The sequence below is a fragment of the Physeter macrocephalus genome, chromosome 11 (assembly GCF_002837175.3).
Source record: "Physeter macrocephalus isolate SW-GA chromosome 11, ASM283717v5, whole genome shotgun sequence".
Lineage (NCBI taxonomy): Eukaryota > Metazoa > Chordata > Mammalia > Artiodactyla > Physeteridae > Physeter > Physeter macrocephalus.
In genome coordinates this window covers 31,107,655-31,129,219 of record NC_041224.1, presented here as the reverse complement: position 1 = coordinate 31,129,219, position 21,565 = coordinate 31,107,655, and the positions used below count along the sequence as shown (strand labels likewise).

General features: G+C 43.1%; 2 protein-coding genes across 6 annotated transcripts in view; both read right to left on the bottom strand.

Moving 5' to 3' along the window:
- GDI2 (GDP dissociation inhibitor 2) overlaps nt 1-10,535 on the bottom strand; it is a 79,389-nt gene extending 68,854 nt beyond the window's left edge. The window contains exon 1 of the mRNA XM_028494854.2: nt 10,287-10,535. Within this exon, the coding sequence (XP_028350655.1) occupies nt 10,287-10,331 (45 nt within the window). The 5' untranslated portion in view covers nt 10,332-10,535. The remainder of the gene's footprint in view (nt 1-10,286) is intronic.
- Nucleotides 10,536-16,405: 5,870 nt separating this feature from the next.
- Nucleotides 16,406-21,565, bottom strand: part of ANKRD16 (ankyrin repeat domain 16) — a 38,141-nt gene continuing 32,981 nt past the window's right edge. For 2 of the 5 annotated variants that reach the window (XM_028494857.2, XM_028494862.2), the window contains one exon: nt 19,684-19,771. Coding sequence is in view for 2 of the 5 variants with exons in the window: in XM_028494862.2 (XP_028350663.1) it covers nt 19,771 (1 nt within the window). In the remaining 3 variants the exon portion in view is untranslated. Of the gene's footprint in view, nt 19,772-21,565 lie in introns of all 5 variants that reach the window. The other 3 variants (XM_024129704.3, XM_028494860.2, XM_028494864.2) reach the window with 2 other exon arrangements.

Genomic DNA, 21,565 nt, shown 5'->3' with positions numbered 1-21,565 from the left:
TGAACCCGTGTCCCCTGCATTGGCAGGCGGATTCTTAACCACTGCACCACCAGGGAAGCCCCATGGATCATCATTTTTAATTGGAAAAATAACTGACAAACTATGATTACTCAGACTTAGGATTCTGGCAGACATTTTCTCAAAAATGAATGTCAAGGAAAATAACCAACAGTATTTGTTGCCAAAAATGAAAAGTCAAAATTTTGAATGAGGGACTTCCGTGGTGGTGCAATGGTTAAGAATCCGCCTGCCAAGGCAGAGGACACGGGTTCGATTCCTGGTCCGGGAAGATCCCACATGCCACAGAGCAACTAAGCCCATGTGCCACAACTACTGAGCCTGTGCTCTACAGCCCACGAGCCACAACTACTGAGTCCATGTACCACTACTACTGAAGCCTGCACACCTAGGGCCCGTGCTCTGCAACAAGAGAAGCCACCACAATGAGAAGCCGGTGCAAGCAAGAGTAGCCCCTGCTTGCCACAACTAGAGAAAGCCCGCGTGCAGCAATGAAGACCCAACACAGCCAAATATTTAAAATAAATAAATAAAGTGTATTGAAAAAAATTTTTTGAATGAAAATCTGAATTTTGGAAAACTTACATCCACCACCATGGGTACATCAGATCCCCAATACTTAAAGGAGTTTTCAGACAACATCGGTGATATTAACAAATATGAGGGGCTTCCCTGGTGGCGCAGTGGTTGGGAGTCCGCCTGCCGATGCGGGGGTCACGGGTTCGTGCCCGGGTCTGGGGGGATCCCGCGTGCCACGGAGCGGCTGGGCCCGTGGGCCATGGCCGCTGGGCCTGCGCGTCCGGAGCCTGTGCTCCGCGACGGGAGGGGCCACGGCAGTGAGAGGCCCGCGTACCGCAAAAAAAAAAAAAAAAAAACAACAACAAATATGAGCTTTTGATATGGAATAACAAAATGTGTCAACAATTCAAAAGACCTGCATTACTAAGTAAAACAGTACTTTCCCAAGTGACCAATGAATGATGTTACAAAATCATACAGGAGGCTAAAAGAGAAATTCAAAGTGCAAGCTAGATTAACCGATTTTAATGTAACGGAATAAGAAATGTTCACTGATGTGGTTTCAAATTGCAATTAATCTTTAAAAATACCCTGCCACTTGTGTTTAGGTGTAAATTATAAAAGGATACCCACAACAATCTGAAAGGCTATTAAAATACTCCTACTTTTTCTAACTACACATCTGTCTAAAGCCTGATTTTCTTCATATACTTCAGCTATGACAAAAATTATGAAAGACTGAACACGACCAAAGCAGATAAAAATCAGCTATCTTTTAAACTAGATATTAAAGAGATGTGCAGAAAATGTAAAACAACCATACTCTTCTCAGAAATTTTTTTGTTTTGGAAAACACAGTTATACTTTAAAAAATTGTTATTCATGTTAACATGTAATGAGTTTATCACCGTTATCTTTAAGTGAATTAATAAAAACCATTTTTTAATTTCTCAGCATTGATTTCTAATAGGATAAATACTGACAGATACTCTTACAAGCAAAAGCTCTTCAGGGACCTCAATTTTTAAGAGTGTAAATAGATCCTGAGACCAAGAGTTTGAGAACTAGACCCCTAAATGAAGCATCCAGGATAACCATTAATCAACTGACAATCAACAGAGGATTATAAACCATCACTCTCAGTAAAAAGGTAAACAAAGTGTGAATACACTAAGACATACCAAATCAAGATGGGGTGGGGGAGCAGTCAAGAAAGTCAACCCAATTAATGGATTAATGAGAAGAAACACAGAGATGGGATATTCATTCACCCAAAACCCTTATACCAGAGTTTAGGTGATAAGAGCTTTATTTTTTTTAATGACAAAGGAAATTCTCTGTAACTTTATAAATCCTAGTGCTTCTCAAATTTATCCATGACTCCAGACAACAGAGAACAAGCTCATCCCCCTAGAAGCCTGACTCTGAAATCTTTATTTTCAAAAATTCATACATATCTCAAATTCTCCTCCATCATGTACTATTCATTTTAATATTTTAAAAATATTTTAAATTAGTTACTGTCAGGTTCAAATTTTACTCCAAGAGGGTGCATCATTTCTTATTTAGATCAAGAAACATTATGAGCACTCCAGGCCACCTCCAGCCATAACCACTCCTCAGCCCCAGCCACGCTCAGGACTTTTAAGAGCAAAGATTTGTTCTACCTGTTTTTGAACTCTGAATAAATGGCATCTTAAAGTATACACCTCTTGTATACACCTTTTAATCAACAGATGTTTACAAGATTCATCCATGTTTTGTTTGCAATAGAAATTTTCTTACTCTTACTGCTATACAGCAGGGGTCTCTAAAGTACAGGAGCCAAATCCAGCCTGCAGGCTATATTTGTAAATAAAGTTTTACCGGTAAACAACCATGCCCATTCATTTACATACTGGCTGTTTTCACTGTACCACAGTGGAACTGTAGCTGTGACAAAGACCACGTGGCCTGAAAAACCTGTGGACTTTTACAGGTTTGCCTAGCCCTACCAACAGCGGATTTCAAAGAGAGCTCCTGATTTGGTATCACCTGTGAACTTGTTAGAAATGTAAATTCTAAGCAGATTCTGAAACTTTACTTTGCATCCACATCACCGGTACAGCTTGCTAAAACAGAACGCAGGGCCCCACCCCCAGAGCTTCTGAGTCAGCAGGTCTGTGGTGGAGCCTGAGAATCTGCACTTCTCACCAGTTCCCAGGTGAGAATACTGCTGGTCCAGGACCAGTTTCAAGAACCACTAGTAAAGCAGTGCTGCTCAAACTTTATTAAACACCTGGGGATCATGTTAAACTGTAGATTTTGATTCAGCGTATCTGGGGTGAGGGGTGTAACCGTCTGCATCTCTAGTAAGTTCTCAGGTGTTGCAGAAGCAGTTGATCCATGGACCACACTGCGGGTAACAAAGCCATAGGAGTCTTTTGAATGAATACTCCGCACAGATATTCCACAACTTATTTATCCATTCTATTACAGGAAGACATTGGGATCGTTTCCAGTTTGGGGCTGTTACAAATAATGCTCTATAAACATTCTCAATGTGTCTTTTATGTATGCACTTGTTGGACAGATATCAAGGAGAGTACAGATACTGCCAAACAGCTTTCCAAAATGGTTGTACCAATTTCATATGCTGTGTCAGCAGTATATGAAAGTTCCTGTTGTTTCAAATCCTTGCCCAACATTTCTTTTCTGGCCTTTTAATTTTAGTCATTCTAGTTAGGATGTGGTTTAATTTACATTTCCTGACAAATAATGAGGCTGAGCACTTTTTCATAGTTTAGTGAAACTTTTGATAAGTGCCTATTCATATTATTTGCCCATTTTTAAAGTGGGCTTTCTTTTTTTTTTTTTACTGCTATATAAAACTTCCTTATATATTCTAGATATTTAAAAGTGCTTTATTGGTTATATATATATTGCAAATATCTTCATTCCACAGCTTGACTTTTAACTTTCTTAATGAGGTCTTGATAAACAGAACTGAAAGCATTTTAACTGTAAAAATTAACTCCAATAGTATCAAAAGCAAATCACCTGCTTTAAAAAAAAAAAAAAAAAAAAAATCTAGGGGCTTGCCTGGTGGCGCAGTGGTTGAGAGTCCGCCTGCCGATGCAGGGGACACGGGTTCGTGCCCCAGTCCAGGAAGATCCCACATGCCACGGAGCGGCTGGGCCCATGAACCATGGCTGCTGAGCCTGCGCGTCCGGAGCCTGCGCTCCGCAACGGGAGAGGCCACAACAGTGAGAAGAAGCACTAACATAAGATTCAATATATTATATGAAAGTAGAATAATATTTACAATCTCAAAAACAGATTATGACATAAACAGAGGAAAACCAAATAGTCACATTTCCAGTCGACAAAAGTAGACTTCACAGTTCAACTTTTGGAAGCAAAATCACAGCAAGCAACTTTGAGTGTTGCACAGCTTCTATATATAACTTTTCATACTCCACTGCAAATAAGCATGACCCACTCACTGGACCATGGCTCCAAAGCAAGCACTGAAGGCCGAGGCCTAATAAAGGACCCAGGAATATGAAGATTCAGCAGTCCAAAGAGCTGATACTACCTACCTTTAAAGGCATCACTTGGAGCAAATATATTAAAAGCTAATTAATAATTTGCAGGTTCACTGATTCTTCTAAACCCATTTATAAAAGATTGCTTTTACAATGCCAAGAGAATACCTAGAAGCACAAATGTAATACTTTAAATTTTACTTTACAACATGGGATGAAGTCATTAATTCACTGATAAAACCAATCACATCTGAGTATAGGGTGTATATTAATGATCCCAAAATTTTAGTATCTTCCCAAATTAACAACTCAAAATTAAAATCTACTACTATCTGGTGAATACAGAATAAAAAGCAAAGCACATCAAAGTCAGAGAAAATACTCTAAGTGAATTTCCTTTTTTCACACTAGAAAACCTGGACCATCCATCATCTATGTCAAGAATACTGATAATTTTTACCAGGAAACATATATGAATGAATATTAACCAACACATTAGTTTTAAAACTAACAGATGAGAGTGCTCCACACTTAATTTCAAGCTCACCCACAACTGACCTGAACAGGATAAGAATATACACACTCACAACCAAAATAACTAAAACTGTAAAACCATCTTCAGAATCCAAGTTTTTTTGGTATTTCGTTTGCTATTATGCCTTATTTATTTTTTATTTTTAGGGCTTAGAGCATATTAGGTGCTCAGCATGAATAAGTGAACAAATGCATGCATGCATGCATTAATGATGCACACAGGATGCCTGGCAATCTCAGGTGGGTCTTTCATCCAAACTGAGCTCAGGCCCAGAATCCAAGTTAAGATAATGGCATCTGCCACCCAACTGGCTCTTCATGTTGGCCTACATAAAGAGGTAACCAGTTTAAACTAAATGAGTGAAGTTCAGCTGCAGCAAAATTCTAGTCTGTGCAGATGTGGGGGTGTGGTGATGGTCAGGAAGGACCAAATCAGTGATACTGAGGCTCACTTCCCTTCAGCACCTACACATAGCGCTAGGTTTGCCATAATCAGAGTAACTAACTCAAACGGACAGCACCTAAACACACTAGGCTAAGTACCTCTTACATAGTGAAGCAGGCCTGTATAGTGTTCCCATATATGAACTGTGACGAACCTAAACAGAATTGCCAAGGCCACTGGTACTAGATAGTATACCAGTATCCTGGAAAAGTTAATGCCCACCCCCCTTCCTACTTAGAGGGCAACTCAGGCTTGGAAGAGAATAGAACCAGAGTACGTTAATATTCTGATATAAAAAATAATAATAATAATTCTGATGTAACTTCCAAGTGACCAAACTAAACACTATTAATACTCTAAATCCTCCTGCATTTTAAAGTTCTGGAGTGATTAAAGAAAAAAAAAAAAAGAAACAGAAAGTAAATGCACACAAAAATGTGATCAGGAAAACAGGTACCTAATAACTCATCTTAAAGAAAAGTGCCTTTCTACTTATCTAGAAAATGTATTAACTAGAAAACTTTCAAATCATTTAATCTCAGTGGTATACGTCTTACAGCAATAACACAATAAAAATGGATGTTAGTTTTCAGCAGAATAAGCTTCTTTAAATGTCTCTGTCCCTCTCATGCATCTCATCAAAAGCTGTCAAAGATAACTTTTCTTGAAATTTGGCTCTACTTAGATCATTCCTGCTCAAAACCCTCTCTCGTTGGCCTAGAAGATAAAATTCAAACTTCTTAACCTACTATCTTCAGCATCCTTGGTGATATACCTTCTTTCCAACACTGTTTCCATTACACCTCTTCATACCTTCTGTTTCACACAAAATAAACTCCTTATCCCCTAAATATATACCCTTTTCTGAATACTGACTTACACTGCTCTCTCTGCCTAGAAAATCATTCCTCCTCATGTTCAAAACTTACCAATATTTTTTAAACTTTTTCAGTTTTATTGAGATATAACTGACATACAGCACTGTAAAGACTTAAGGTATACAGCATAATGATTTGATTTACATACAACATGAAATGATTACCACAGGTTTAGTGAACATCCATCATCTCATATAGATACATTAAAGAAATGGAAATACATTTTTCCTTGTGATTTACGCTCTTAACTTTCATTCATAACATACAACAGTGTTAATTATCTTTATCATGTTGTACATTACATCCTTAGTACTTAATTTATCTTATAGCTTGTTTGTTCCTTTTGATTACCTTCATCTAATACCCCCTTCCCCCTACCCTGCTTATCAATTATTTTTAAAAGCCAACTTCAATAATTCCTTCTTTATGCAGGTTTTTCTGATTCCCCTGTCTGAATTCCCACATGTGTGAATTCCCTTATGGCACTTAGTACTTTCTCATATTAACTCATATTATAGTTACCCCCACATGAGCAGAAGCTATTCATAGACAGGTGTGTTTGCCTTTTTATTGCCCATAATCGAGCACAACAGTCACAGGTAACTGAAATTGAGTAGGCCATTACTTCAGTAAGTCTTTAATCAGGTACTGTGAGAGGGGACATAAAGGTAACTGCAGGGTTATCATGTATGCGAGCCAAACGTTTACCTAGCGGTCTTTCCAACCAAATGTCTCACTACTACCTCGAAATGCTGAAATATGTCTAATTTTACTTCTATTCTACTGGACCAGTATGCTTAAGACTGATTTAAAATACAGACTGCCTACATAGTATTTACACCTTCCAAAAATAAGACATCTGAACACACTGGTCCTATGATCACTACTGCAGTGGAAAGTTGTTTGTCCACAGAACTCTAACAGCAATGGCAAGGATTTTCAAGGAGTAAATATAAAAGGCAATTCAAGATTTTTAAATCAGGTACAACTCCTCTTTGAAGTCACAAAATTTTAATAAAGAGAAAGGATGAAAAGTATGGCTGGGATGTAAAACAATGTTTTAAACAAATGCTGCTGAGAATAATCTGGTTAGATATCACTAAAGTGTCCTTTTCGATTCAAAACTCCTTACGAAAATTACCATGTAGCACAAAACAAAACACTGCTGGGAAGCACAAGCAGCTGTGGAGCTCGTTACCCTTATTTTATTATTTATTACTATTTCTAAGAAGACTCATGAATGTATTGCCAAGCCCAAAGTCAATCAGAAACAGCAAACTAAGTGGTCAGAGGCTGTCAACAGTCACCAGCCTAACCAAAGTAAGCAAAGAGGAAAAAATGAAAAGTAGATGGTAGAACTAACTCCCAAAGCTGAGCAGTCTAAGAGGACTTAAAGAGGCCAAAGTTCCTACAAAGCTCCCTAGGTCTCAATGGCTTCATTATGTTATAGCATAACAGTAATTAATCCTCCTGATGTGAAATCTTTGTTATCAAGTACATTAACTATGTTCCTTAGTTTGTTAAAGAAGTTGTGATATCACTTGAAAGGTTTTTATCTAAAAGTTATGGTTGTTTAAAGGGATAGCCCTCAATTCCTTAAAGAACTCAATTATATGAAATATTCCATTTCTCCTAGACAGAATGAAGATTTTGCTCTAGTTTATACTAAATTGTTTTATGCCTTCTTTATCAAAGTTACTATCAATATTTGTGCACTATTATGACCTTATTTTAGATGTAACAATCGATACAAAACAATGACATTAGGCAACACAGAAACCCCAACACTTCCTTACACTTTATATTAAAAGTAACAAGTTAATCGCACTAAAAAAAGCACTGACACACAGGCATCATGCAGTATTTGGTACCCACAACTGATAGCACACACCTGTTTTTAGGTTCTTAAATCTCAGGCACTAAATATTTATAAATCAAAAATTAAGAAAAGTAAATGGTATGTTCACACCAATTACTCAAAATTAATTATAATTTGAGGCTTTTTAACTTTAGTGATCTCATCATTTAAGTAATCAAAGTCCCTGTATCACTAAAAATGAGGATATAAGATATTATCACTATCAAAATCATCCCGGGACTTCCCTGGTAGCGCAGTGGTTAAGAATCCACCTGCCAACGCAGGGGACACGGGTTCGAGCCCTGGTCCGGGAAGATCCCACATGCCGCAGAGCAACTAAGCCCGTGAGCCACAACTACTGAGCCTGTGCTCTAGAGCCCGCGAGCCACACCTACTGAAGCCCGTTCGCCGCAACGAGAAGCCACCGCAATGAGAAGCCCGCACACCGCAAGGAAGAGTAGCCCCACCCCGCCACAACTAGAGAAAGCCGGCGTGCAGCAACGAAGACCCAATGCAGCCAAAAATAAATAAATAAAATAATAAATGAGCAGAAATTTATCTGATTGCTAGTTAAGTATGCATCTATCATTCACCAAAAAGGTCACAATTGATCCAAATGAAAATTTAAATAAGGTGCATTATCTTAACTTGGTTGTTATGCAATAAGACTGTGCCCTCTTTGAGACAAAGTGATACTTCTGAACTAGGCATATAGAAACCTGCATGAGAAAGGATTTGCACTTATTTGTCCGTGTTTAACTGCCATAATCAAGAGCAAATCTGAAAGACCAGCAATAACCGTAGAAAAACAGTGGCACTAACTAGCTCTTACAATACGCTGGCAACAACAGTGCCCATTCCAGTGGGCAAAATCCACCACAAACTAATAAGCTCAGCTCAGAATCCCAATTAAGCACTTAGAAAATGAAAAAAACCACCCTGCAGTGGGTAGGCTATTCATTTAGGCATCCAACAATCTTCCAACTCACCATCAAAAAAGAAATTCAACCCAATACCTCACATTCAAAATGACTAAATAGCTTTCTAGGTAAGTAATCTCATCTATTCGGTACTATTTCCTAGCCAGTCCTATTTCTTTTTCTGGACTGTTGAAACATAATGAAGCATTCAGAAATGAGTATTATCCAACAATCACCATAAACAGAAAAATGACATGCCAGAAAAGTGCCATTCTAGTTCCCAACAATCTTTTCCTAAAAAACTGGCCAAATGCAAGTTTGACAGTTTTCTCTTGTCCAGAGAAATCTAAAATAGTTACTTTGGAGTGTTAGCTGAAAAAAATGTTAATTTGATCTTGAGAGATTACAATGCATTTCAACAAATTTGTAGTGGTTTACATTAAATGACTCTGGACTTTGAGATCAGTCTGTATGGGATACACAAGATCAAAAACAGTATTAATCTTTTAAAACAAAGCAGCCCAATGTCAGAATTTCAAATTTCCAAAAAACTTTTGATAACGGAAATGGTCCTCTCTTCAAATGGAATTCTTTTGCAAGATGAATAGTCTTCATTTTCTTTTAAAAGCACAAAAAGAAGTAAAACATCTGCCTGTATTATTTGCAGAATATTATCTAAAGTTCTCTAAGCAGACAGCCAGGAAAATAAATTTACCATGGTATTACGCACACCATGCAGTAGTAGAGAACCTGGCCTCTAGTACCCCATCACCAACCTCTTTCTCAGGGGAAAGCCTCCAGAAGAGACAATGTAGGCAAGGACAGACCACACAGAAGGAAAAGATGGCAAAGGCCAGGTGAGAAAGGACTAGACAAATTTTGAGAAAACTTATTTCCAATTCTACAGTTGCTCAAGTGGGATGGGAGGGTGGCTAAAAGGAAAGGATAATGCTTCTCACCTGGAGTGGGAAAGGAGGATAAGAAATCTAATTTTCTCCAAAAATATAAGTTCATTGAACTTAATTACCTACCAAACAGTGATTATCCCAGTGACTCGTCACCGACTCCGACTAGTAAGTAGTAGAGGCTGAGTTCTAAGTAGGAAATGCCACTGTGATTGGCCTCCACCCTCCCCCACTCCGCCGGCTGCTTTTCCGTTTCCAATCGCGAGAGGCCATCAACCCGTAAGGGAGACGCATCAATACACCAATCCGGGCTTTTCCGGCCTCTGCTGCAGCACAGCGGACTCTCGTTTCCCACCTACTCTTATTCGGACGTCACGACCCGCCCAGGCACCTGCCGGACCGGGCTTTCCATCCCCCAGTATCTCCTCCCCGTCCAGATGTGCCGCCCGGCCCGCAGGCCCCCCGCAGGCCCAACCCGCCTCCGCTCCAGAGCGCGGCCCGAGACGGCGGCGGAAACCGGCCCCACCCGAAGACCCTCGGAGGAGACCCTCGGACGCGAGGGGCGGCGCGGCCCGCGAAGATGGGGAAAAGGAGGCTGGGCAGGGCGTGCGGCCGCCCCCCTCCCGACCCTAGACCCCGGCCCCCGGCCCCGGGACCCCCGCCCCTCCCCGCCGGGCCTCACCGTCAGGCCGGTGCCCAGCACGATCACGTCGTACTCCTCATTCATGGCGGGGCCGGGCGCAGACGGAAGCCCAGAGAAAAGAAAAGGCGCCGTACTCTAGGGGTCGGGAGCTAGGCGGCCACCCTGAGAAGGCGGAGGAAGCGCTCAGGCACGGCCCGGGCACAAGGGAAAAGGGAAGCGGGAGCAGAGGGAAAACGGAGCTAGTAAAGAGGGAGCCGGCCGCCACCTCAGACGGGAAGGGAGGGCAAGGAGGAAGAGAAGGAGAGGCGGGCGGCGACCGGGGCCTCTGCAGCCGGGGCGGGGCTTAGAGGAGGCCGTCGATCACGCCCTTCCCGCTCGCTCATTGGCTAGATCCCCGTCGCCCGCCCAACCTTCTTCCTTTCCTACTTCTCGCGAGAAGAAGGCGGGCCGTGCCCCTTGTGGATTCCGGCTCTCCACGCGGCGCGCTGCCACCGTGGTTGGGGGCGGAGGCGGTCGCGCGCTGGCGGCCGGGGGGGCAGCTGTCCAGTTCGTTACTCCCGCCGCCCAGCGGGAGCTGAGGCGCGCCCTGGGCCCAGAGCCTTGCCGCCGCCCTTGGACTTTGGGCCAGGACAGCGGGCGGCCGCCCGGGGCCCCGCAGATCCGGAGCTGACGCCTTGTGGCCTGACCCTGGCTGCGGCTCAGCGCCCTGCGCCCCTACGGCGCGCGTAGGCTAGTCTTTTGCAACTTCTCTTGCTTTTCTTTCTATCCTGCCTCCCTTTCCTGAAGGAAAAAGGACCCAACATAGTTTAAGGAATTCAGAAATAACTGTTTTCTCTTACTTCCCGCCCTATGTCGTCCTTGCTTGATGCATTGCCCCTTGTGCAGCCTTAGGAAATTTAGAAGAATTTTAAAAAACGAAAAACGAACAAAAAACCTTCCTTTTAAAAAGTAACCCTTCGCATAAAGGGGAAGGCCAGATTTGATTGGAAGCAGGTCTGCGCCTACTGAGGGCTATAACTTAAACCAGCTGTAAAAATAGCTGACCAGTATGTGCATCGGTTTACGCCATGAGAGTAGCAGAAAAGAGTCCCTGTTTGCCTTCCATTCCCTTTACCCCTGACCGCCCGGCCCTCCAAACACACACACCTTTTTTTAGGATTCTGTTTGGCATCTCCAGGTCTGGGTGAGGTGTAAGCAGTGGCTTGTGTTCTCAACCAGAGAGTAGACCCTATACAGGCCTTCTAGAAAAGTGATTTTCCTAAAGGCCTTGACAACCTGTGTTTTCAGCCTGTGACAGGTTTGCATACTCAGCAGACAAGAGTTGCTATTTGCTTCAAGATTTACTCTCAAACATAGCTGGATAAGTGCTATTATGAATAGCATAATAGCGTAAAGTAAATCTTGGTAGACGGATCTGCTTTCCTTCATGTTTAAATCACTCTGATTCAGGAAAGAATGTAACAATTTTTTACAATGTTTCTTCACCCCTAACCAGAGGTTAAGAAGGTATATTATATTGGACTATGGACCTTTTTTGGGGGGTGGGGGGGAGGGAGAAGAAAGCTGCTTAAATTTACAATCTTTTTTTTTAAAGATGTTTTTGATGTGGACCATTTTTAGAGCCTTTATTGAATTTGTTACAATATTGCTTCTGTTTTATGTTTTGGGTTTTTAGCCAGGAGGCATGCGGGATCTTAGCTCCCCCACCAGGGATTGCACCCCCTAGTTAGAAGGTGAAGTCCCAACCACTGGGCCACCAGGGAAGTCCCTACATTCAATCTTAATTGGATTTGTATACATTAGTGACCAAATGAATTTTTACAAGTAGACAAAAATCAAGTGCAAAGTTACTAGACTACTGAACAGATTGTGTAACAGTGTAACTGACTTTTCTTTGGCTAAACAGGTGGTGCCTTAAGAAAACCCTGCTGTTGCTAAGTAGTCAGGTGTCACGTGTATCTAACAGGTTTACAAACAACAGGAATTTATTTCTTAACAGTTCTGGAGTCTAGGAAGTACAGGGTCAAGTTGTGTCTGGTGAGGACCAGTTGCCTGGTTCACCCTGTCTTTTCACTGTGTCCTTATGTGGCGGAAGGGACAAGGGATCTCTCTGGGGCTGCTTTTGTAATGTTACCTATGTTTTTAAACTGACCGAAAATATTGACTCATTTTTTTTAAACTAGAACCTTTTTCACATATTGCCATCAGCCTCTGAATGTTGAAGAAGCTTTTAAGCATATCAGCTGAATTATGTTGCCATGTCTTAAGTGAAGGATTGTTCAATACTCACATGGAATTACTGAAAAACTTAAAGGTATTAGATAAAAGAACAGAATTTAAGGTTAATAAGGCTCCTCAGTCTGATCCCTTACACTCAAGGTTTTTTTTGTTGGTTTTTTTTTTTTTATTATTTTTTTTATTATTTTTATTTTTTTTATTTTTATTACACACTACAAAATACACTGCATGCTACACAATACACTGCGTAACCTTCTAGCAGGGGTAGACAAGCATAACTGAGTTATTTTTCATCAATCAGGAAAATGCTTCCTTAATCAATGTTCTCCAAACCGTTTGACACATAGTAACGATTAACTCCAGAGATGCGCCTATCTCTTTCCATCAAATTCCACTGATATGAATAATGGGCAACCCTTTCTTCCTTGCCCCCGTTAGTGAACCTGTGGATGCGTGCAGTGGCCATTCCCGGGATGAATAAGCTCGCGGCCATGACGGCGATCCCGGGGAGAATCTGCTACACTCAAGTTTAGTTTTGTTGGCAGATAAGTCCTATGGCCCTGCAGAAGGACAAAAAAAAAAAAAAAAAAAAAAGACCTAATCTTCAACAGATTGAGTCCACCCCACCTATTCCAGTTGCCAAGGAACTTGGCAGACAACAAATACTGTTTATGGTGCAGTGGCTTAAAAGCCACTAATTGGTTCAGTGTATCAAAGGCCACAGATGGCAGTTCCTGATAGAGTGTGAAACCTTAGGTTGGGGAAAGTAGGTTGGTGGAGAGGAGTAGAAAACACCATCAACCTTGAAAATGTTTCAAATCTTTACACAAAGCAAGAGGAGTCCAGAGACAGTCTTATTTATACTTGGCACTGGGGAATAATTGTTTGCTGATCTGTTTCTCTGCCTGCACTTCACAAAGGAAGAGACAGAGTCCAAGGAAAAGAAAATTAGAGTGAACCTTAGTCCAGGTTGTCTTTCTCTGTCCAAAACCACAACAGTTTCTCAACCAGTATTCCCCCTCCTGGGTGTTCTCACCATTATCTTCTTAAAACTTGAATCACAGCATGTTCATGCTTCTGCCTGTGTTTTGCACTTAGAGTAAAATGCAAATTCTTGAAGAGGGCCTAAAAGGTATTGTTTAATCTGCCTCTTCTCCCTCTCCTGCTCCGTCTTGCCATACTTCTGGCTCACTACACTCCAAACACACTAGTCTTTCAGTTCCTAGAATCTGGTGGAGCTTTTAACCAACCGAGGGCCTTGCACTCTTAGCAGTCCTGTGGCTACCGACCCTCATTTCCCCTCCTGCACCTCTTCTCACAGCTAGTTTTCTCCACTTCCTTAAGTTTCAGCTTAAAAATCTTCCCTGACCACTTTATCTAAAGTGGGTTCCCCTCAACTTTTATTCTCCATCAGCCCCCTGCTTACTTCTGTCATTCCTTTTTTTAAAATAAATTGGTGATCATTTGCTTGGTTTTTGTCTGCCTGTGGATCAGAATGTAAACTCCCTGAGTCCTGCTGAGTCCCTGGCAGGTGATGAGTAAATATCTGATGAATGAATAAGAGACCTGGAAGTTGATCCCTAGATCTACAAGGACTAAATGTGATGAAATAGGTACCAGCTCCTCTTGGTACTTTTGAAAAGCACAGCTTTTCTTATAGCAGAAGATACTAAAGTTCATATTTTAGAGGGTCTTAAAGGTAGGAATTGGCAAAACATAAATCTGTTTAAAATCAGGATGGCTAATGCTGAAGATAAAACATGATAGGATCTAGAAAAAAATTTAATGGATTTCCAAAAATATATATTTTCTAGTTTATGATAGATCATTTACTCCCCCAGCCGACCCCCAAACTCTTCACCTGTCCATGGTCTCCATCTCAGCAGTGACTGGCTCTACCCTGGTCCCAAACCAGAATTCTAGGTATTGTCCTGATTCTGTCTTCTTTCTCTCCTTCCACATATATTCCTGTTTCCTTTTGCTGTGTCACAAACCACCCTAAAACTTAGTGGCTTTAAAACAAACAAACCAACAAACGTAGTGGCTTAAAACAACAGTGTACTATTACCTCTTATGGTTCTGTGGGTTGAATGGGCTCAGACGCATGGGAATGGCTTAGGGCTGGGGCTGGGGTCATCTGAAGGCTCTAGTGATCTGGACGTCCAAGATGGCACCCACATGGCTGACAGTTGTTGCCACTGTCGGCTGGGAGCTTAGCTGGGCCTGTCAACCAGAGCGGCTATATATGTGTGACTTCTCCACTTGGCTTATACTTCTCAAAGTATGGCAGTTGTGTTCCAATAGTAGAAACTCCAAGAAGCAAGAAATCAAAAATAGAAGCTGCAGGCCTCTTGAGGCCCAGAACCTGCCACAGTGTCCCTTGTGCCATATTCTTTTGTCAAAGCAGTTACAGAGCACACCCAAGTTCAAAAGGAGGAGCTATAGAACCCAGCTATCAGTGGAAACAGTGTCAATGAATATGTAGCCACCTTTAATTGGCCACAATGCCCCATTATGTTCTGGCCATTCCACCTCATAAAAAGCCTTGCAGTCCCTTCTCTTCATTCTCACGGCCACTACCCTAGTACCGGCCACCATCAAATTCTCTCCTAGATCATTGCAAAAGCTTCCTTCCGTTTAGTGGTCTCTATATTATAGCCCAAATGATCTTCATAGAAAGTGACTGAGTTGACCATGACTTTAAAGTCTTTCATGGGTCTCCATTGCTCTTAGCATAAAGTTCAAACACCTGGTCATTTCCCAAGAGGAGCCTGAATGATCTGGCCCTCAATTACCTAGTCAACCAAATCCTCACCCCAGCCCTCCTCCACCGTATTTTCTGATCCATTGCTGTATTCGTTAGTTTCCAGTCACAAAATCGGAGCTGCTCTAGGTATTTTAAACAGAGGCAGTAAAACATATGGAATTGCTTTCAAAACTTGTAAGGGCTGGAGGGGCAAAAAAGGTGACCCAGAAGTGAGGAAGTGCCTGGGTACTAGGCTGGAGCAGAAGGGGAGTGTGTTACCCAACGCTCATGATTGCTGGGCTGCTCAGGCCGACCCACTGCCGGTACAGCCACTGCAGGGCCACTTTGCCACCACTGCCCCAGGAGCCCAGGAGTGCCCCCCACTCACTGATGCTACTGCTGCCCCCTCCCCGAGATGCTACAAGGGCAGGGAACATGGCTCCTCCCTCCCTCCTGCCTCCAGTCTCCTACCAGCGCTTCCCCTCGGCAGCACCTCCCCAGAAGCGCCAGAAGCGAGCTGGCAGAGGGGTCTGGTTGGTGTACTCTGCTGACTCAGCCTCCTGCAACATAGAGAAAAGCAGTCATGGAGCCGGGAGCCAACAGACAGCTGAGCAGAGAGCTAAATGCTTCTGCGTTCCGTGAACTCACCAGGCTCTTTCCCTTCTGTTTTTTGTTTGTTTGGCGGCACCGTGCCCTGCGGCATGCGGGATCTTAATTCCCCGACCAGGGATCGAACCCACGTCCCCTGCAGTGGAAGCGTGGAATCTTAACCGCTGGACTGCCAGGGAATTCCCCTCTTTCCCTTATGAACATACTTTTCCCTCTATCTGAAATGTTCTTTCCTTCTTCTACTTGACCTTGCTTTCTCCTGCTTGTTAGAATTCTCAGTGCAGATGTCACCTGTTCCAGGAATCCTTTCTTAATGCCCAGTCGGGATTAAACTCCTCTATTCTGGGCTACACGGTTCTACCAACCCTCTCTTGACACTTGTCACCTGAGTGTTTACTGCTCTGTAGTCTTACTAAGTTGTATTCCTCTCAAGGGTAGAACGCTCCCTTTTCATCCTTACCACCTAAATCATAGTAGGCAGTAAATAAATATTTAATGCAAGGCTCAGAATCTGGGGGATAATTACGATGGCCTCTCAAAGGTCTGTGAGCCCTCAGATTTGTATGCAAAATATAGTGCTTATGTGAATTTTTCCAGAGAGAGGATCCACCATCGGATTCCCAAAGGGGTCAACGACTCCTAAATATTTAAGAAACTGTATGTATGGATAACGGAATGAACTCACAATATTCCTAAAATGTAAAGAAAAATGTAACTGCCAGGAAGAAAGTGAGTATCAAAGACCATTTCAGTGTCTTAGCCTCCATCACAACTTTTATTGAACTCCTGTATGTAGAGAAGCAAAATCAGTACCAAGACTGATGATGTACATGGAAATACAAAATAATCTGCAAAATAGAAATCATTAGCAAGTGTAATTATTAGCAGCTCTGCAGAGATGCTTTGTATATGGACTGGGAGTTGGTGGAACTGGGTGGGGCTCAAGTGTGGTGGCAGGACAGGTAAGCCAGGTGTCCTGATTCCCAGAAGAATCACAGGCACAGGGCAGGCATGTTCTAGACCCCTTTGCCCTTCAGGAAGATTCAGCTCACTCTAGCACCTAAGTGTAGAGACCTCATGGGATGAAGAAGTAATGACAATTAACTATTTCATTTCACATATTTGTTCCATCCTGAAAGACTAGACAGATCTCTAAGCTGCCCAAGGCTTAACGTTGCTTAGGTCACTTTAAAACCATTCACTTGGAGACTTCCCTGGTGGCGCAGTGGTTAAGAATCCGCCTGCCAATGCAGGGGACACAGGTTGAAGCCCTGGTCCAGGAAGATCCCATATGCCACGGAGCAACTAAGCCCATGAGCCACAACTACTGAGCCTGTGCTCTAGAGCCCGCGAGCCTCAACTACTGAAGCCCATGTGCCACAACTACTGAAGCACGGGCCTAGAGCCCGTGCTCTGCAACGAGAAGCCACTGCAATGAGAAGCCTGCGCACCGCAATGAAGAGTAGCCCCCGCTCGCCGCAACTAGAGAAAGCCCGTGCGCAGCAACGTAGACCCAACGCAGCCAAAAAGAAGGAAAAACAAAAAAAACAAACAAAAAAAACGAGCTAGGCTTACAGCTACTAATCTCTTCCCACCTCCCCAAACAGTGTGCTGCTCCTCCAGTCCCTTGTAATCTACATCAGCATCTCCCAGTGCACTCAAGATGCTTTTCCTGGAGAGAGTTCCAGGGTCATATAAGTTGAAGTGCTGCCTTTTATACCCTCTTTCGGGAGAGCCACAATGAGGATGTAAGGGCTCTAAGGAGTTCTCACTGCCATAGCCATTCAGGAGAGAAATTGGCAGTATTTAATAAATTTAACATGCGTACACCCTATATCCCATCTCCCTACTCCTGGGTACGCATCAAAAATCAGTTTTCTGGTGTATAAGAAGATGTGTTAAAATGTTCATCGGATACCAATATGTAGCAGCAAAGAGTTGGAGGTAACCTTCCTGCAGCAATCAGAAGGATTAATCTACAATGTAGCCAAGTGAGGGAGGCTGAAAACAGAACGGGATTCCCAGTACAATGCCATTATTGTAAAACTGTAAATCACATGCATCTTATACATTGTTCAAAATATACTTATGTTTAAATACTTATGTTAAGTAGAATAGCAATGGCACTCATTAGAGAGCAGGTGCACGTATGGGATGTCATCGCGTCCAAGCTCGTACTGCTGGCCACACAACAAGCCCATACATCGAGAGACGAGGTTTGGGGGCAAGGAATAGCGACTTTATTCGGAAAGCCAGCTGACAGAGAAGATGGTGGACTCGTGTCCCAAAGAACCATCTTATCCGAGTTAGAATTCGTTTGGGCTTCTTTAATGCTAAAAGGGGAGGGGAGGTGGCTGGTTGTTGCAGACCTCTTGGTGCCAAAATCCTTTGTTCTTGCAGCTGTCCATGTAGGTCTGGTCACAATGTTCCTATAAACCTCCACCAAGACAACTGTTATTCTCTGTTCTGCAACTTTTTATCTCTACATGAAAGGAAAAGTGTTATACCTTTAAAGGTCAAAGCCTTGAGAATGGGCTACCCCATAAATTTCAGGCTACAGGCAACATTCTTTTAAAAAAGGTGCAGAGCCAGCGTGACTAAGCACAGGCAACAGAGCCCAAAAGTTAGAGTTAAAGGAACAGATCCAATATGGAGTCAGGTTTGTTCTTCTCTGTTACAGGGGAGCAGAGGCGGGCGGGAGGGGGGCACAATAAAAAAATAAAAGAAGGAACATGAGATGATGTTTCGCAGACTGAACACATGCCTTTAATCTGACTCCTTCCTCAAAGTCTGCTAAAATGGCAATAAGGGAATAAAAAAGGATATAAACCCGTGAGTTCAAAGAGAATAGAAAAGGAGATCAGCCGTTGAGAGAAGCTGATGGAATTTTTGAAAGTTAGAAAGCAGATGGTCAAATCTAACTGACTTAACAGACCAGAGGAAGCCAAAACTTCAGAGCCTGCACAGAGGTAAGGCATTAAGAAGCAAACGCATTCAAGCTAGAAGACCCCAGAAAACCAGAAGTTAGGGGGAACCTCAAAGGCCAGGCCGTGCACAGGGGTGAAAACAGAACTGGCTGGAGGTACGGACAGGGAGCAGTGGGTTCCTGGATCCCTCCTTCTCCCCCTGCCCCAACAAAGGCAGGCGGTTGATTCAGCAAGGTCCTGATTCTGACGCACTAGACACACAGAGAAAAAACACGCCACAGCTGAGCAAATGGGATTCGCCGGGGCCGGTGCTCATAGTGGGGGAAGCAGGAGGTACATGGGAAATCTCTGCACCTTCCACTCAGTTCTGCTGTGAACCTGAAACTGCTCTAAAAAATAAAGTGTAGGAACAAAATAATAATCATAATAAATAGGGAGTTTTAAAATGCTTTGGCATGGATTCTCATTTTAAGAAAATAAAATATAGCATTTTCACTTGAGAAAATAAAAGGAATCCAAATGGCGCTTGTCAGGTGAGAAAACTGCGATGCAGGGAGAGTGACTATCTCCCTGGCGATGACATGGCGGGTGGGAGACATGGCCTGGGCCCCTCCCCTCTCCCCCCCAGCACCGCTGCTTCCAGGTGACCAGAGGCCCTGCATCCCGGCAGCGGTGGGCCTGCAGCAGGCTGGCTGCTTCCTCTGGTGTTTATGGCCGCAGCGGTTTACTGGCTACTCGGGTGAACATCTAAAAACATCTGGACCTTTCCTCTTCCGTGGCAATAAAAACAACTTCCAAACAGGGTCGGGGGGTCTGTGCTGATGTATCAATCTGTGGACCTGAGCTGTAGCCATTTTATTCTTGCCATTTCATTCACATTCAGGTGAGCTTATCGTCATGTTTATCTTGTTTTTGTTCCGTCATAAGGCTTTCAGGTCTCTGACGCTGCAGGTCCCGGTTTGCCTCCCCGCACTTCTCTTCAAACAGTGTAGAGCCGCAGGGTTCTAGAACAGACGGAAAAGGCTTTTGGAGGCCCCACTCAATCTCCCCATTTTATGGATGAGGAAACCCATGCCTAAGAAAGTCTCAGTAGCTTGTACCTCTAACCACCATCTGTCAGTTAATTAAGTTACATTTCCCTGCTGGTAGAATCCCATCAGCATTGTGTATATGTGTTAACACTTTTTTTTTTTTTGAAGTATAGTTAACTTACAATGTGTTAGCTTCAGATGTACAGCAAAGTGATTCAGTTATACATGCACACATATATATATCTTCTTTTTTAGATTCTTTTCCATTATAAGTTATTACAAGACATTGAATATAGTTCCCTGTGCTATAACAGTAGGTCCTTGTTTATCTATTTTATATATAGTGGTGTGTATCTGCTAATCCCAAACTCCTAATTTATTTTCCCCCGGCCCCTCCCCATCCACTATCATTGTGTGTTTTATGAAAGCCTTGCTTTGTGCTGTGAAGATTTTACTTTGGACCCAGGGAATCTCTTCACCTTTCAGCCCTCTGACCTAGGAGGTTCGATTCACACTCAGAGCTGTCTGTGCACTTCCCCTCTGCTTTCCAGGGAGCCTGAGCCAGCAGGCCCTGCCCCACGGGCTGTGCTTCACTGATGACCCTACTGGTCAGCACAGAGGAGAACACCCAAAATGCAAGTTTAAAAAAATATGCATGGGCTTAATGTATCCTTGATGCCTAGTGCATCTCTCAACAGCATTTCTTTCACTGTTTTAAGTAACACTCTCTTTTAAGCAGGAGCGAGGGCTGGGGGTTCAGAAGCTGGTCAGCAGCCCCTGGTCACCCCAGGTTGTGAAAACACACCCTCTGGTCAGCTCTGCATCTCTTGCCCACGCTTTTTCTTCTTCTCCCTCTTCCCTGTTTCTCTCTCTCTCCCTCCCTCTCTTTTTTGGCCTTCTTTCTCCCCCTTTCTTGGGCCTTTCTTCCCACGGCACCTTTGATACTTTCCAAGCCACTGACATGAGGTCAACTCTTCCTGTGTGTGTTGTTGGTGTGATGTAATGAAGTGTTTGTTTCTACCCCCTGGAACATGCAGTAGGCCCCCGTCCCCCCTCCCGTCTCTGTCTCTCTCTCTCTCTGTGTCTCTCTGTCTTTGTGTCTGTCTCTATCTCTCTATGTCTCTGTCTCTGTCTTCCTAGCACTATCAGGTGGTGGGTTTCTAGGGGCTCTGTCTCTCTCTGGGGGCTTTGCTCACTTCAAGGTGCAGAGTAAAAGGGCCTGGGATGTGGATGGAGAGCATGCCTCGCTGCTGCGTGGTCACCCTTCCTGCTTGCTGCTCATCCAAGTGCCTCCTGGAAAACAGCTCTGCAGATTAGCATGCTCATCAAACAGCTTTATTTGCATATTGGGGTCACAGGCTCTTGTCCTGTGGGAGGCACCTGGGGATCCTGTGTTGCACAAAGACCATCCCACCCTTCTTGTCATACTTGAAACTGGCCTTGACCTGCAGCTCGGCTGGTGGGCAGGAGAAATTCTTGGGCAAGTTCTCACGACCTTAGAGCCTAATGTTTCTACGGTGTCAGAACACTAACACTGCAATTCACCCTTAAAAAGCCAGTGGTATATATTTTTATTAATTTTTGATTTCAAGATAACACACATAGTTTAAAAATAGTCAACTAAAACTTGAGTATACAGTGGAAAGTAGCATGTGTTCCTTCCACCCCAGACCTCCACTCCCCACTGTTTCTTATGTGTCCTTCCAGAAACATTCTGTACATATACAAGCACAAACCCATGTTTATATGTGCATGGTAGCTTATTTC